General features: G+C 39.0%; 1 gene segment (V, D, J or C); it reads left to right on the top strand.

Moving 5' to 3' along the window:
- Window positions 1–5,470: 5,470 nt before the first annotated feature.
- On the top strand, window positions 5,471–5,928 carry LOC130882732 (Ig heavy chain V region 102-like). The segment is given in 2 exon segments: window positions 5,471–5,516; window positions 5,600–5,928. Coding segments are annotated over 2 exon segments (375 nt in total).
- The last annotated feature ends 7,396 nt before the right edge of the window (window positions 5,929–13,324 follow it).

Raw genomic sequence — 13,324 nt, forward strand, 5'->3', positions numbered from 1 at the left:
TAAATGGGACCTCCTGAGACTGAGAAGCTTCTGTAAAGCAAAGGACACTGTCACTAAGACAAAAAGGTAACCCACTGACTGGGAGAAGATCTTCACCAACCCCGCAACAGACAAGGGTCTGATCTCCAAAATATATAGAGAACTCAAGAAAGTAGACCGTAAAGGGCTAATCAACCCAATTAAAAAATGGGGCACTGAGCTGAACAGAGAACTCTCAACAGAAGAAGTTTGAATGGCCAAAAGACATTTAAGGTCATGCTCAACTTCCCTAGCGATCAGGGAAATGCAAATCAAGACAACTTAAAGATACCATCTTACACCTGTCAGAATGGCTAAAATCAAAAACACCAATGATAGCCTTTGCTGGAGAGGTTGTGGAGAAAGGGGTACACTCATCCATTGCTGGTGGGGATGCAAACTTGTGCAACCACTTTGGAAAACAGTGTGGCGGTTTCTCAGGAATTTTGGGATCTACCTACCCCTGGACCCAGCAATACTACTCTTGGGAATATACCCAAAAAATGCCCTATCATAAAACAAAAGTATATGCTCAACTATGTTCATCGCAGCATTGTTTGTAATAGCCAGAACCTGGAAACAACCGAGATGCTCTTCAATGGAAGAATGGATGAAGAAAGTATGGAATATATATATATATATATATATATATATATATATATATATATATATTAGAGTACTACTCAGCAGTAAAAAAACAATGACTTCCTGAATTTTGCAGGCAAATGGACAGAAATAGAAAACACTATATTGAGTGAGGTGAGCCAGACCCAAAAAGAGGAACATGGGATGTATGCACTCATATTTGGTTTCTAGCCATGAATAGGGGATGTTGAGCCTATTATGCGTGATCCTAGAGAAGCTAATTAAGAAGGTGAACCCAAAGAAAAACAATTAGGTGATGAAAGGAGACAGAGACAAAGACCCACATGGGAGCACCGGACTGAAAACTCAAGGTCCAAATCAAGAGCAGGAGACAGAGCATGAACAAGGAACTCAGGACCGCGAGGGGTGCACCCACACACTGAGACAATGGGGATGTTCTATCAGGAACTCACCAAGGCCAGCTGGCCTGGGTCTGAAAAAGCATGGGATAAAACCGGACTTGCTGAACATAATGGACAATGAGGACTACTGAGAACTCAAGAACAATGGCAATGGGGTTTTGATCCTACTGCAAGTACTGGTTTTGTGGGAGCCTAGGCAGTTTGGATGCTCACCTTACTAGACCTGGATGGAGGTGGGTGGTCCTTGGTCTTCCCACAGGGCAGGGAACCCGGATTACTCTTAGGGATGATTAGGGAGGGGGACTTGATGGGGGAGGGGGAGGGAAATGGGAGGTGGTGGTGGGGAGAAGGCAGAAATCTTTAATAAAAAAATTTTAAAAAAAAGAAGTTGTGCACTGACTGATTTCCTCTGTGGATACCTTTGCCAACATCATTACATTCAGAGACTGTGGAGTAGTTAAAATATGAGACCCCTGTGCTATAATACTTGAGAGCTTCTTTGTTTAATACAATCAATACATGAGGTCAAATTGTAATATATGAGAGAAATTGGAATTCTATTGCCACTAAATAGGAAACTAGGTCATGAACCACTCATTATTATAGGTTAAGAATATTTGGGCCTCAGGGCCATAGGAAATATTTTGGGGGAAATTGTCCAAAGCAAACAGAGCGGATACCTCAGGGTGTTCCCAGTTTTGATGACCATTGATAATGGATGGATGACATCAGTCTCCAGTGTTCTATGCTAGTGTCTGATGGGGGCAGGATGGTCAATGCATCTTCACAGCATCACTATTATGATTGACTCTGGGATGGAACAGATAGCCCATGAATCATTGACATGTGGCTCACATGAAAAACATGGATGTAGTGACATTGTTGTAAGAGGGATGGGAGAGTTCTTGTCTATATAAGTGCAATAATGGAAGAGGGAATGCATTTCCTCAGAAAGGTATAGAACTTGGAACTCACCATCCCACTGACTAACTTAGAAAATCTTTACCTTTCTGTGTTAAACAGATTCCTGCTTTGATATAAGGAATGTTCTTCCTCATTCATGTGTAAATTTCAGAAATTATGTTTGTAAATACAGCAATGTGCACCTATCCCTCAATACCACAATAATACTCTCTTGTTCACTGTCCCTGAGCACACAGGTTCTCATCATAAACTGTAGTTAGATCATCCTCCACCTGGTGTTAGCAGCTACAGGTAAGTGTGTTTCCAAAGCTGGGTTTGGCGAGAAGCCAGAAAATGGAGTGACAATGGCATCTTTTCCACAATTGTCTACTCCCACGTTTGGCTACCGCAACCTGTGGATGAACTGAGGAATCCTGGAGGTGTATTAAATATGTCCTGCAAGAATTTTTACTCATATCTTCCCTACTGGATATTGAAGGAACGTCCACATAGGCTTGAAAGGATTGTGTGGAATTTCCCAAGCATTACCAGAATAAAGCATGGATAGATGTTTGAGGACCAAGCTTCATTAGATGTAGACACAATGCCTAAGACTTCCTATATGGAGCTCAGAAGCCTGATATGAGTAGTCTGTCATCTATTACTGTGTAAGACACAGTGTCATGTCCATAGCTGAGCTGGTTCAGAAACTCTGAAGGAGCAGGTGGCTGTCTTGGGGTGAGAGGACAGGAAAAAGTAACCTAAAGACTTGCTCAAAACTTGTGGTTAAGTATTGATGAAAAAATAAGACTAAATTTAATTCTCATTTCATAAGGAAATTTCCTAACCACCATGTATGAAAAATCAGTTTTAAATTTTTAAAGTTGACCCACATATTCCCTTGCTATTGTCAGTCAACACATGTGTCTGCCATAATTGGGTCAACACCTTGGAACAGAAATATTTGATCACATTTAAATAAATGTCTAACTCATAGGACGTGACCAGTATTGTTGTTGGGATATTAATAATACTGATTCATCAATCCAATTCATATTTATATGCTTTGAGAAATAGATTCAGATTTTAAGCATTTCAAATAGTCTTCACAAGTCCAAATAACTTTCCCTGTAATCACAAGCCTGTTACATATTGTGATACACAATTTGTCTGCCTTAGGAGAAGATTCTCTTATCATTTTCCATAATCTCACACAGTCCTGGACTTTTTTAATGAATTCCCTTATGAGAACAGGATATCTCTGGGAATCTATATTGCTTAATCAGGCAAATACTTCTCTATTATCACCCATGATAGGCATCAGCATTCCACCAACATGCTGTGTTCTTTCCTTCCTCTCCCTCCAATCCCTACCTGAATTTTCCTTAGCTCCTCCATCTACTTCTCCATTTATATTCAGTGGGCAGATTTCAAATGGATATCAAAAAAAAAAAAAAACATGGCAGAACAAGTTGGTGAGGCAATTCTATATGAGGAAAAGAGTCCCAAAAGTCAATAAAAGTGTGAGAGACAGCTGCCATCCCACTTTTCAGAATCATACAAGAAGACCAAGTTACATAACTGTAGCATATACAGATGGCCTGTGTCAGCACAATGCAGGCTCTCTGCTTTTCAGTTAGGACTCTGTGAGCCCTTTATGAGCTTACAATGATTTTTTTGGTTTTTCTTCTAGTGGTCGTGACACCTCTGGTATCTATCTACCTTCCTCCCCTTCTTCTACAGAATTCCCTGAGTCTGCCTAATGTTTGACTGTTAGTCTCTTCACTTGTTTCCATTAGCTGCTTTATGAAGCCTCTCTGATGACAACTGACCTAGGCACCCATCTATGAGTATAGAAGAATAGCATTAGTAATCATTTCATTAATTTTTCACAGTCACATGTAGTTTTATCCTAGGTCTCTGTGCTATCCATCCTCTGAATTCTGGCCCTCCAAGCAGTGTCAAGGGTGGGCTCCCTTGCATGGCATGGGTCTCAAGCCAGACCAGCTATTAGTTGTTCACTCCCACAATTTCTGTGCCACCTATACCCTAGCACATCTTGTAGTCAGGACAAATTGTGTGCTGGAGGTTTTGTGGATGGATTGGTGTCCCAGCCCCTCCACTGAAAGTCTTACCTGGTTATTGGAGATTGTCGGTTCAGATTCTGTATCTCCCATTGTTAGGGTCACCTTCATAGATTCCAGGGAATTTCTATTGTGATGAGTGTCTATCTTGTCCCTGAGATGCCTCCGCAGTCCAGTTGTCTCTCCCAGTTCTTTCTCCTCTCCAATCCTCCCTACAATTGACCCCTTCTGTTCCTCTCCAAGTTAAGCTTCATCTCCAACAATGATGTCTATTCTATTTCCCCATTCCTGTTAAATTTATATGTTACCCCTTGAACTCTCCTTGTTACTTTGAATACCTGTGCATAATAGCATGGTTCTCCTTTACAGATAATATCCACGCACAAGTGAGTACATACTATGGTTGTCTTTTGAGGTCTTAGTTACCTCACCCAGGATGAGTTTTTCTATTTCTATCCATTTGTCCACAAATGTCATTTTTTAATAGCTGAGTATTCCTCCATTATGTAACTGTATCACAATTTCTTTATCCACTCTTTGTGTGAGGGACATCTAGTGTGTTTCCAGTTTCTGTCTATTTTGTATAATGCTGCTATAAACTATAGTTGAGCAAGTATCATTGGTATAGGGTGGGTGTCCATTGGGTATATGATCAAGGTTGGTATAGGCAGATCTTGACGTAGAGGTTCCTCATTTCTGAAAAACTGACATATTAATTTCCAAAGTGACTGCACAAGTTTGCTCTTCCATCATCAGTGGAAAAGAATTTGTCTTGCTTTATATCCTCTTCAGCATGATGTGTTGATGTGATTTTAATGTTAGTCATTCTGATGGTGTAAGATGGAATCTAGAGTCATTTTGTATTGGTGACCTCTGAGTGCCAGCCACAGTGTCCCCTCAGTGTTCATGATGGATAACGAGATTGAAAATTTCTTAAAGTACTTTCCCAACATTTTAGATTCCTCAATTGAAGATTCTCTGTTTAGATCTATAACAAATTTTTATATTGAATTTTTTCTTTTTTATCAGTTTTTACTGAGCTCTACATTTTTCTCTGCTCCCTTCTCTGCCTCTATGTTTCCCTTCAACCCTGTTCCAAGGTCCCCATGGTCCCAAAATACCCAGGAGATCTTATCTATTTCTACATTCCATGTAGATTAGATCTATGTATATCTCTCTTAGTGTCCTCATTGTTGTCTAGGTTCCCTGTTAATTGTGATTTGTGGCCTTGTTTTCTTTGCTTTATGTTTAAAAACTACTTATGAGTACATATGATAATTGGACTTTAGCATCCTGCTACCTGACCCAAAGTCCTCTACCTCTTTCTTTTAAAGCTGTTCTAGGAACTTCACTGTTCATGAATATACAAATTACATGGTAAATATAGAGATGTCCACACCCCAGATCAACGTATGATCAGTGTCCTCTCCACAGTCGCTGAGCACACAGGTCCTTACCATGGATTGGAGCTGGATCACTCTCTTCCTCATGTCAGTAACTACAGGTAAAGGGGCATTCCAGTTCCAAATCTGAAGAGGAAACAGGGACAGAGGTGACAATGACTCCTAACCTGTCTTTTCTCTACAGGTGTCCGCTCCCAGGTACAGCTGCAGCAGTCTGGGCCTGAGCTTGTGAGGCCTGGGACCTCAGTGAAATTGTCCTGCAGGGTCTCTGATGATATTACTAAATACTATATTCACTGGGTGAAGGAGGGGACTGGACAGGTCCTGGAATGGATTGGAGATATTGATCCTGATGATGTTGATGATACTGACTATGCTCAGAAGTTCCAGGGCAAGGCCACACTGACTGCAGACACATCCTCCAACACAGCCTACATGGAGCTCAGAAGCCTGACATCTGAAGACTCTGCCATCTATTACTGTGCAACACACAGTATTGCAACCACATCCTGAGTGTGTCAGAAACTCTGAAGGAGCAGGAAGTTGCCCTGGGACTGAGATGACAGAGATGACTAGCCTGAAGATTTACACAGGAACATTTGTTCTGAGTGTCTGTTTTCCTGCCTAATTCTCTATAAATAAAATCATGCTAATTGACCTCCATTTACATGTTTCCCTGTAATAAAACACTAAAGAAGGTAAAACTGTGTTAAAGCATAGTAATAGAATCATCTCTGGATGTGAAGAGACTTGAAATTTTTTGAAGTAGCTTTGAATGATGTATAATATGAGTTTTACCAGTAAAGTTCACATAAACAGCATCTGACTAAACCAAAACTCCTCTCACAGTCTTAAGTAGCATGAATGTGTGTTTTTTAATTTTATCTGTGTAGTGCAGCAGAATTTCATTTTCTCAGAATGGAAGATTTATTTACATTTTAATGTACTACTACATAAGTGTAAATCTTATAAGTTGACAAAAATATCATTAAATTATTTTTCATAGAACTGATTTATTTTCTCAGTGTGTATAGATGTTAGTAAAGAATGGTTTGAGATTCTTCATATTAATCTGATCTTAAGTTTACTACCTTTCCAGAACCAGTACCCTGACCTACAGTTTCAGACTTTTATAGACACTGACCTAATCTGACATACTATCATCCTTCAGGTTCCTCTGGTTATGATGAAGTCACTCATGTTCTATAGACTGATTGGTTTTGGATACCTGGGCCAATAACAGGCAACATGGAATCCTATGGAAGTTGATATCTCAAGGGTTTGATTAAGTAAGAAATCTCTGTAGTGCAAATAGTTAGTTTGGCATGTTCCTCTAACTGACATAAATCCCCTGTAAATATGAATGCAATGTACTGAATATTGATGTCATAATCTTCATATGTTGTGGTAGGCAGGAATCCCATTGGCCTATTCTATGTTAGAGATCTTTTAAACCTCTGTTGAATTTAAAATACTCTTTGAATTTAAAATACTGTTTTATAAAGCACTGTCCTGTCTCCACCAACAGGAAAGCATGAATGATCAGCTGGCAAGGGAATCTCCTTATTCTGTCCTCTGAATTAAAGAAGACTCAACAATATTAAAGCATCAGTCAAGTGACTTTAAGACTTAGGTTAAAGCAGCTGTCTGTTGCATGCTGCAGAGCCATTTTGAAGTGTTCAAACCCCTAATACTGCAAACTTAAACACTTTATATTCCCCATTCTGTACAGCCACTGTGGAATCAGTGTGACTGCTCCAGAGGAAGATTGGAATAGACATACCCCAGCATCCAGCTATACCACTCTGAGCATGTACCCAAATGACTCTACATTCTACTAGAGACACTAACTCAATAATGTTCACTGCTACTCTACAGATAATAGCCAGAAATTGGAAAGAGCCTCTTTGCTCCTGTTATCTATTCCAGGATCCTATTTTTCTGGTGGAACCATTATACTCCCTGCCTTTGATGAGGATATTTATAATGATCTTTGAATCTCATGAAGATAATGCCAAATACACTCCTATTTCAATATATATATATATAATTTAATCATAAATGAAGTCATTGTGACATTGAAATGCCCTGGAAAATGAACCAAGTGTAGTTGCAGGTCTTATTGCACATCCTACCATGAGGGACCTGTGTCTCAGCTGGCTCTCAGCATTGAGGCTTTGGTTTCTTTATAAAGTGTTACTATAATTTTGTGGTCAGTGTAAACTCATGGTTTAGTTACATCTTGATGCCTTTATATTTTAAACATTTAAATCACGAGATAGTTTATTCCTAAAATTGAATTGATTATTTTTGACATGAATTTCTTTAAAGAAATCAGTTTGCTCAATTTTTTTTCTATATTTTCAGTCATGTTCATATGACAAAGTCACTGTGAAAAGTGTTCAAAGTTAGGCAAATCATTTTCTTTCTTAACTCTAAAACATCCATAGTGGCAAGAAAAAGGTTTTACATTGTGTTTTAACATCACAGTATCAGTGAATAAAATCCTAGGCCCTGTGTGGTGACTTTCAGTGTCTTCTGTCTTTCTAGCCCTCTTCCAGTATCCACGAGGTCTGAGAGAATTGAGATAACTTTGTCTTTGCCTACAGTTCATGTTTTCTGTTGGTGCTATTCTTAAAGAATCAGAGGTCAGCATAAAGATGAAGCTACTAATATTGAATCTCAAATACATGAGGCAGTAAATTGAAAGATTATTAGTCAATGAAATATCACTCTCTTTCATGCAATTATAGACTGCATAGCTGTCAGCCTGCAAGGTCACCTACTCTTCCCTGCTGCATTCATACAGCACTCATCAAATGTGTTATATACTGAAGGCCTGGCTCTACCAGGTGGGCTACTTTCTTTGGGAAAAAAGGTGAACTCCAATGAAGTCTTCTGTGCCTCGCCTCGCAGACTGGCTCCCCCTCAGTCCTAAAACTTAAGTCCTTCATCAAATCCAGTACCTGGCATGGAATGCAAGTCTCTCCTGGATCCACCCAACCCTAAATTGAAAAGCCAAAGCTGGGTCTGGGTACTCACTAGTATACAGCCATGGACAGGTTCCCTTTTTCATTCCTGCTGCTGATTTGCCCTGTATGTGAGTGCCAAGACTCACTAAGGGGCAGACTTCTATATTATCACCTATTCCAACCTTATCCTTTGCTTTGCTTTTTCCACAGTTGTCCTGTCCCAGGTTACTCTGAAGGAATCTGACCCTGGGCTGTTGCAGCCCTTCCAGGATCTCATACTGACCTGTTCCTTAACTGGGTTTTCACTGAGCACTTCTGGTATAGGTGTTGGTTGTATATGTCAGCCCTGAGGAAAGGGTTTGGAGTGGCTTGCCAACATTTGTTGGGATGATACTAAGTTCTACAACACACCCCTGAAGAGCCAGCTCACAGTCTCCAAGGACACCAACAACCATGTATTCCTCAAGATCCCTAGTGTGTATTCTGCAGATACTGCTACATACTACTGTGCACGGAGAGCACATTGACACAGCCTTAGCTGACAGCTAGGTAATGGTTCCGGCTGCTTCTCAGCTCTGTGCCTTCCTCTTACAATTTATGGGTTTTGGAGTGGACAGTTTTCCTGCTAGCCTCTGGGGATCCTCTACACTATTTGTTTCAGAGTCCTGTCTTCCTGATATACAAATTAAGTGCCTTTTAAAAAATGTTCAGGAATAAGCATCTGTGGATAAGATTTCTGTATAGGCCCAAATATGTGAGCCTATTTCTACCTTTTATCAAGGACAGAGAGTTGCTTCTTGTCCAAAGTTGTTGACAAGTGTGACTGCACATCCTGACTTAGGGTGTGGACTAATGATCAGGGTATTCAAGCATACCTCTGCTCCTTCTTTTGAAATAGGAGGTTCCACCTTGGGAGTGTTTGCCTTCTGGATACTTGGTCTAGGGTGGGTTCACTGCTTAAACAACAGAATACTAATGATTTGATGACTTAAAGTATTGAATCAAAAAACTGTTCTAGTTGTTCTTTGTATCATGTTAAAGCTGTTATTTGTCTCCTTCCCCCATTGTACTGGGCTAAAAAAGTGTATGAAAAATTAAATGCTGGCAAATATCTGTATTTACTAGAACTCCCTGCTGATACTATCCTATGCTTCTTTTATGTTATATTCTTGCATGTACTCATACTCATAAGTGACTTTTCTAATCACTATGCCCTGCACAGGTAAGTCGTATCTTTGCTGAAGCTGGTGTCCAATAGTTTTTTAAGTATTAAGAATGTCTTCTTTCTAACCTAGATGGTTTAGATGTGTTTCCACTCAGTCTTTGGCTTCAAACCAACAAAAGAGCAGATTCCAAATTATCGCAACATTCATCTTCAGTAAACTACTGGATGTTTGGAAAACTGTCATGCCTTTACAAACATTCATAAATTGAATCATTGGTCAAAATGGCTTCATGTAAATCACAAAATAACTCATATATCTCATTGATCCTGGAGAACTTGAGTTGGCACCTTACTGGATGCCTTACCTACTGACGTTGTAGCAGTGAAAGGTACTTGGCATGCTCTTGGAGGAGAAGTGTAATAATAAACCTAACAACAACCTGTGACCCACAATGGTGATCTGCCTGTTAGATATGCTTGTGTGTTCATTAATGGCACAAATATGGGTAAGTGATAAGCCATTCTTTGATTGGATTTACTGACTTTTTTTTTTGAGAGCCTACTCTGTTTGGATGCACACCTTCCTAGACCTGGATGGAGAGGGGATTGCCTTGGACTTCCCATATTGCAGGGCACAATGACTTCTCTTAGGACAGGAGAGGGATGGGGAGAGGGAAGTAAGAGGGAAATGGGAGGAGGTGGAAAATTTTAATAAATAAATAGATTAATTAAAAAAAAACACTCCATAAATGTAAACCATGCAAGAAACTACTAGAATGTTCTAGAAATTATAGTGAGGTTGCTTACAGGAAAACCAATGTTATGCTAAAGCCATGATTTTCCATCATTGGGGTATGACCTCGTTGGGAAATGAACAACCCTTTCACAAGGCACTAAAAACTCTTTCACAGGGTTCACATATAAGTTACCCTGCAAGCCAGATATTTACATTATTATTCATAGTGGATAATTATAGTTATGTAATAGCAACAAAATAATTTTATGGTTAGGGAGTCACTACAACATGAGGAACTATATTAAAGGGTTGCAGCAAATAGGAAGGTTGAGGACCACTGTGCTAAAGGAATAGAACAATAAAATAATTCCCAATGACATGCCTGTGTATACATATGAATCAGTGTTTCACACAACTATCATTAGTGAAGCTTCTTCTTTCACAATAAGGGAAATAACAGAGAATCTCAAATAGACAATCTATGGAACAAGAGAGATATTAGACCACTCAGTTATAAATCTGTTGTCTTAAACAAACATTCTCCTCGGGACTCAGGGGCTGATATAGAAGAAGAGTTAGAAAGACTTTAACAGCCAGAGGTAATGAATGAATCGAAGGAAACACCCTCTTCCACACACAAAAGAATTGATAAACATATGAACTCTCTAGACTGTGGAAGTAGACACAGGGCTTAACATGTTCAAAAAACATGGGATTCTACTGCCAAGAGGGGAAATAAACAGGACTCCCAATCCTAAAGAAGAAACTGTTTGCAATTGGTATGAACATGCAATGAAAAATTAGTGCACTTCAGGGGAATTTAACTGTCTCAGTTAAACATACTTCCCAGTAGGTCTTATACTAACACCAATAAATCATACAGAGGTATTTTTGTAGATGTTTCTTTAACAACATAAATTTATTCAGGCATTTTCTTGTCTTGCTGGTATTTTGTTTATATATTTTGGTTTTCTGTTTTTGTGTTTTAATGAGTCTTTGTGTGAGAGAGAGAGACAGAGATAAACATTAAGTGAGACAAAGAGAGATGGGGTTGTTTTTTAAAGATTGAAAGAAATAAAGGCTGTGAAATTCAGTTAATAGGGAGGTGAGGAGGATCTATAAGTAGTTCAGAAAAAGAATAAGTATGGTCAGAGTGTATTGCTTAAAAATATTTTTTCACTAAAGAAAATTCAAATGAAACACACTAGAATCTCCCTCCAAAGTTGTGTATTGAATTTTTCAATAAATGAGTGTATTGTGTATAGAGTAAACATGTTTATTAATGTTCCTGGCATGCACATGTACAAGCTAGTTGGATAGTTTCCAATTTCTCGTCATTTTCTTACTGCACTGTTGATTTCATCTCTTTTAATCCAGTAGAATCTATGAAGATTTCTAAAGATTATACTGCTCAGATGTTTTATCACAACATGTACAGAGTCACTATAGAAAAGTGCTCCCTTCTAGACATTCTCAAGTATAGACAGAGTCAAATAAATCTTTGTTACTGATATCAAAGATTACAATTCACTTTCCAATCATTATTTCTCATTGGCTTACATGACATTATGAGGACAGGATTTAAGGTCAGGTGCAAATCTCTACGATTCAGACTCTTCCTACTGTTGGTCCATTTTCATTCTCTCTATGTCAAGTTGATCTCATTATCCATTCTTGGAAACATGGGCCTCTTTAAGTACTAAGTTCAAAATTGTTTCAGCTTCTAAGAGTCACCTAGACCTGACATGGATCAGTGTTTCCTCATTCATATCAATGTTCTCACTCTCCTGTACAATAATGTACAATTATTTACTCTGTCTATAAAACAGTGCAAAGTGAGTGATTTACCATGAACAGAAGTGAATTGGATCATCATTCTTCAGTTGAGAAGGTTCAAGATATCACTATTTGCCAAAGACAAGGACTTTCTTGTTCTTGATGAAATTCGTAATGTTTCCAAGATGAATAACCTAAAGATCTTGTTTATAACTGTTGATGGAGGACATTGTACAGCTCTCTAGAGACATATACAAACTTTTTGTCCTGCACCTGAGGTATCTGACCACTGAGGAAAATCATGGTGTATCCATTTGTGAGCGAATCAGAGAGAGGAGATCAGAACTAGGTTCCAGATACAATACCCTTCAGAAAGAGTCTCACAAATACTGCAAATGGTGTTCAGGCCCTTCAACAACGATTACAAGCATCAATACTAGCAGAGTGACAAAGGAAACTCATGAGCATTCTGATCAGTGAAAGTGAGCCCAGGCAGAGAAGCCTGAAAAAATCCCCACAGTAAAGTGTGAGTGAGAATGCTAGATATCAATGTGTGCATGTATTTTAAGGAAACCTTTGGCCAGCTCTCCACACATTGCTGCAGCTCAGCCTGTATAGTGATACTCACATTAGTTTAACTTAGGAAAAAAAAACTTATGCCATCTTTTTACGATGTCACTGTGTCAAGGCTTTAGTGCATGAATCCAGTGAAGAGAGAAAAATTTCTTTGTAAATCAATATTTCTCAATCAGCCAAAATTCCTGCACATTAACACTCATGATAGCCATTAGCTTCCCATGATACTGGGCTATGAAGCACACCATAATGCACATTACCCAGGAGAGTAGAGTGCTGAAATCCAAGGGGAGCACCACCACCTCCTGCAGTACCCTGGATTGTAGGGATAACTGCTCCTCTATATGAAAAGAGAATCTTGTCCTCAGTGTGTTTCTCAGTGTTCTGACAACCAGAGGACATCGTGGAAATTCTGACTTGTGATTGAAGAGAAGCCATGCATTGGACTGGTCCCAGTTTCCTCTATCCTGCAATATTAGGTCCATATGATTTGTGATCCTGAAGTTAGAGTAAAACATATGTGAATTGCCTCACTTTCAATACCACACATTTCTGTTTAATTCTGTGAATGTCCATTTCTAATATTTAATCATATATGCATGTAAAAACTTATATATTGCTCTTAGCTAATCTCATTTTGGGGGCACATTCCAAAAAATTTTTCATCAGTGAAAACATTCATCT

The sequence above is a fragment of the Chionomys nivalis genome, chromosome 10 (assembly GCF_950005125.1).
Source record: "Chionomys nivalis chromosome 10, mChiNiv1.1, whole genome shotgun sequence".
Classification (NCBI taxonomy): Eukaryota; Metazoa; Chordata; class Mammalia; order Rodentia; family Cricetidae; genus Chionomys; species Chionomys nivalis.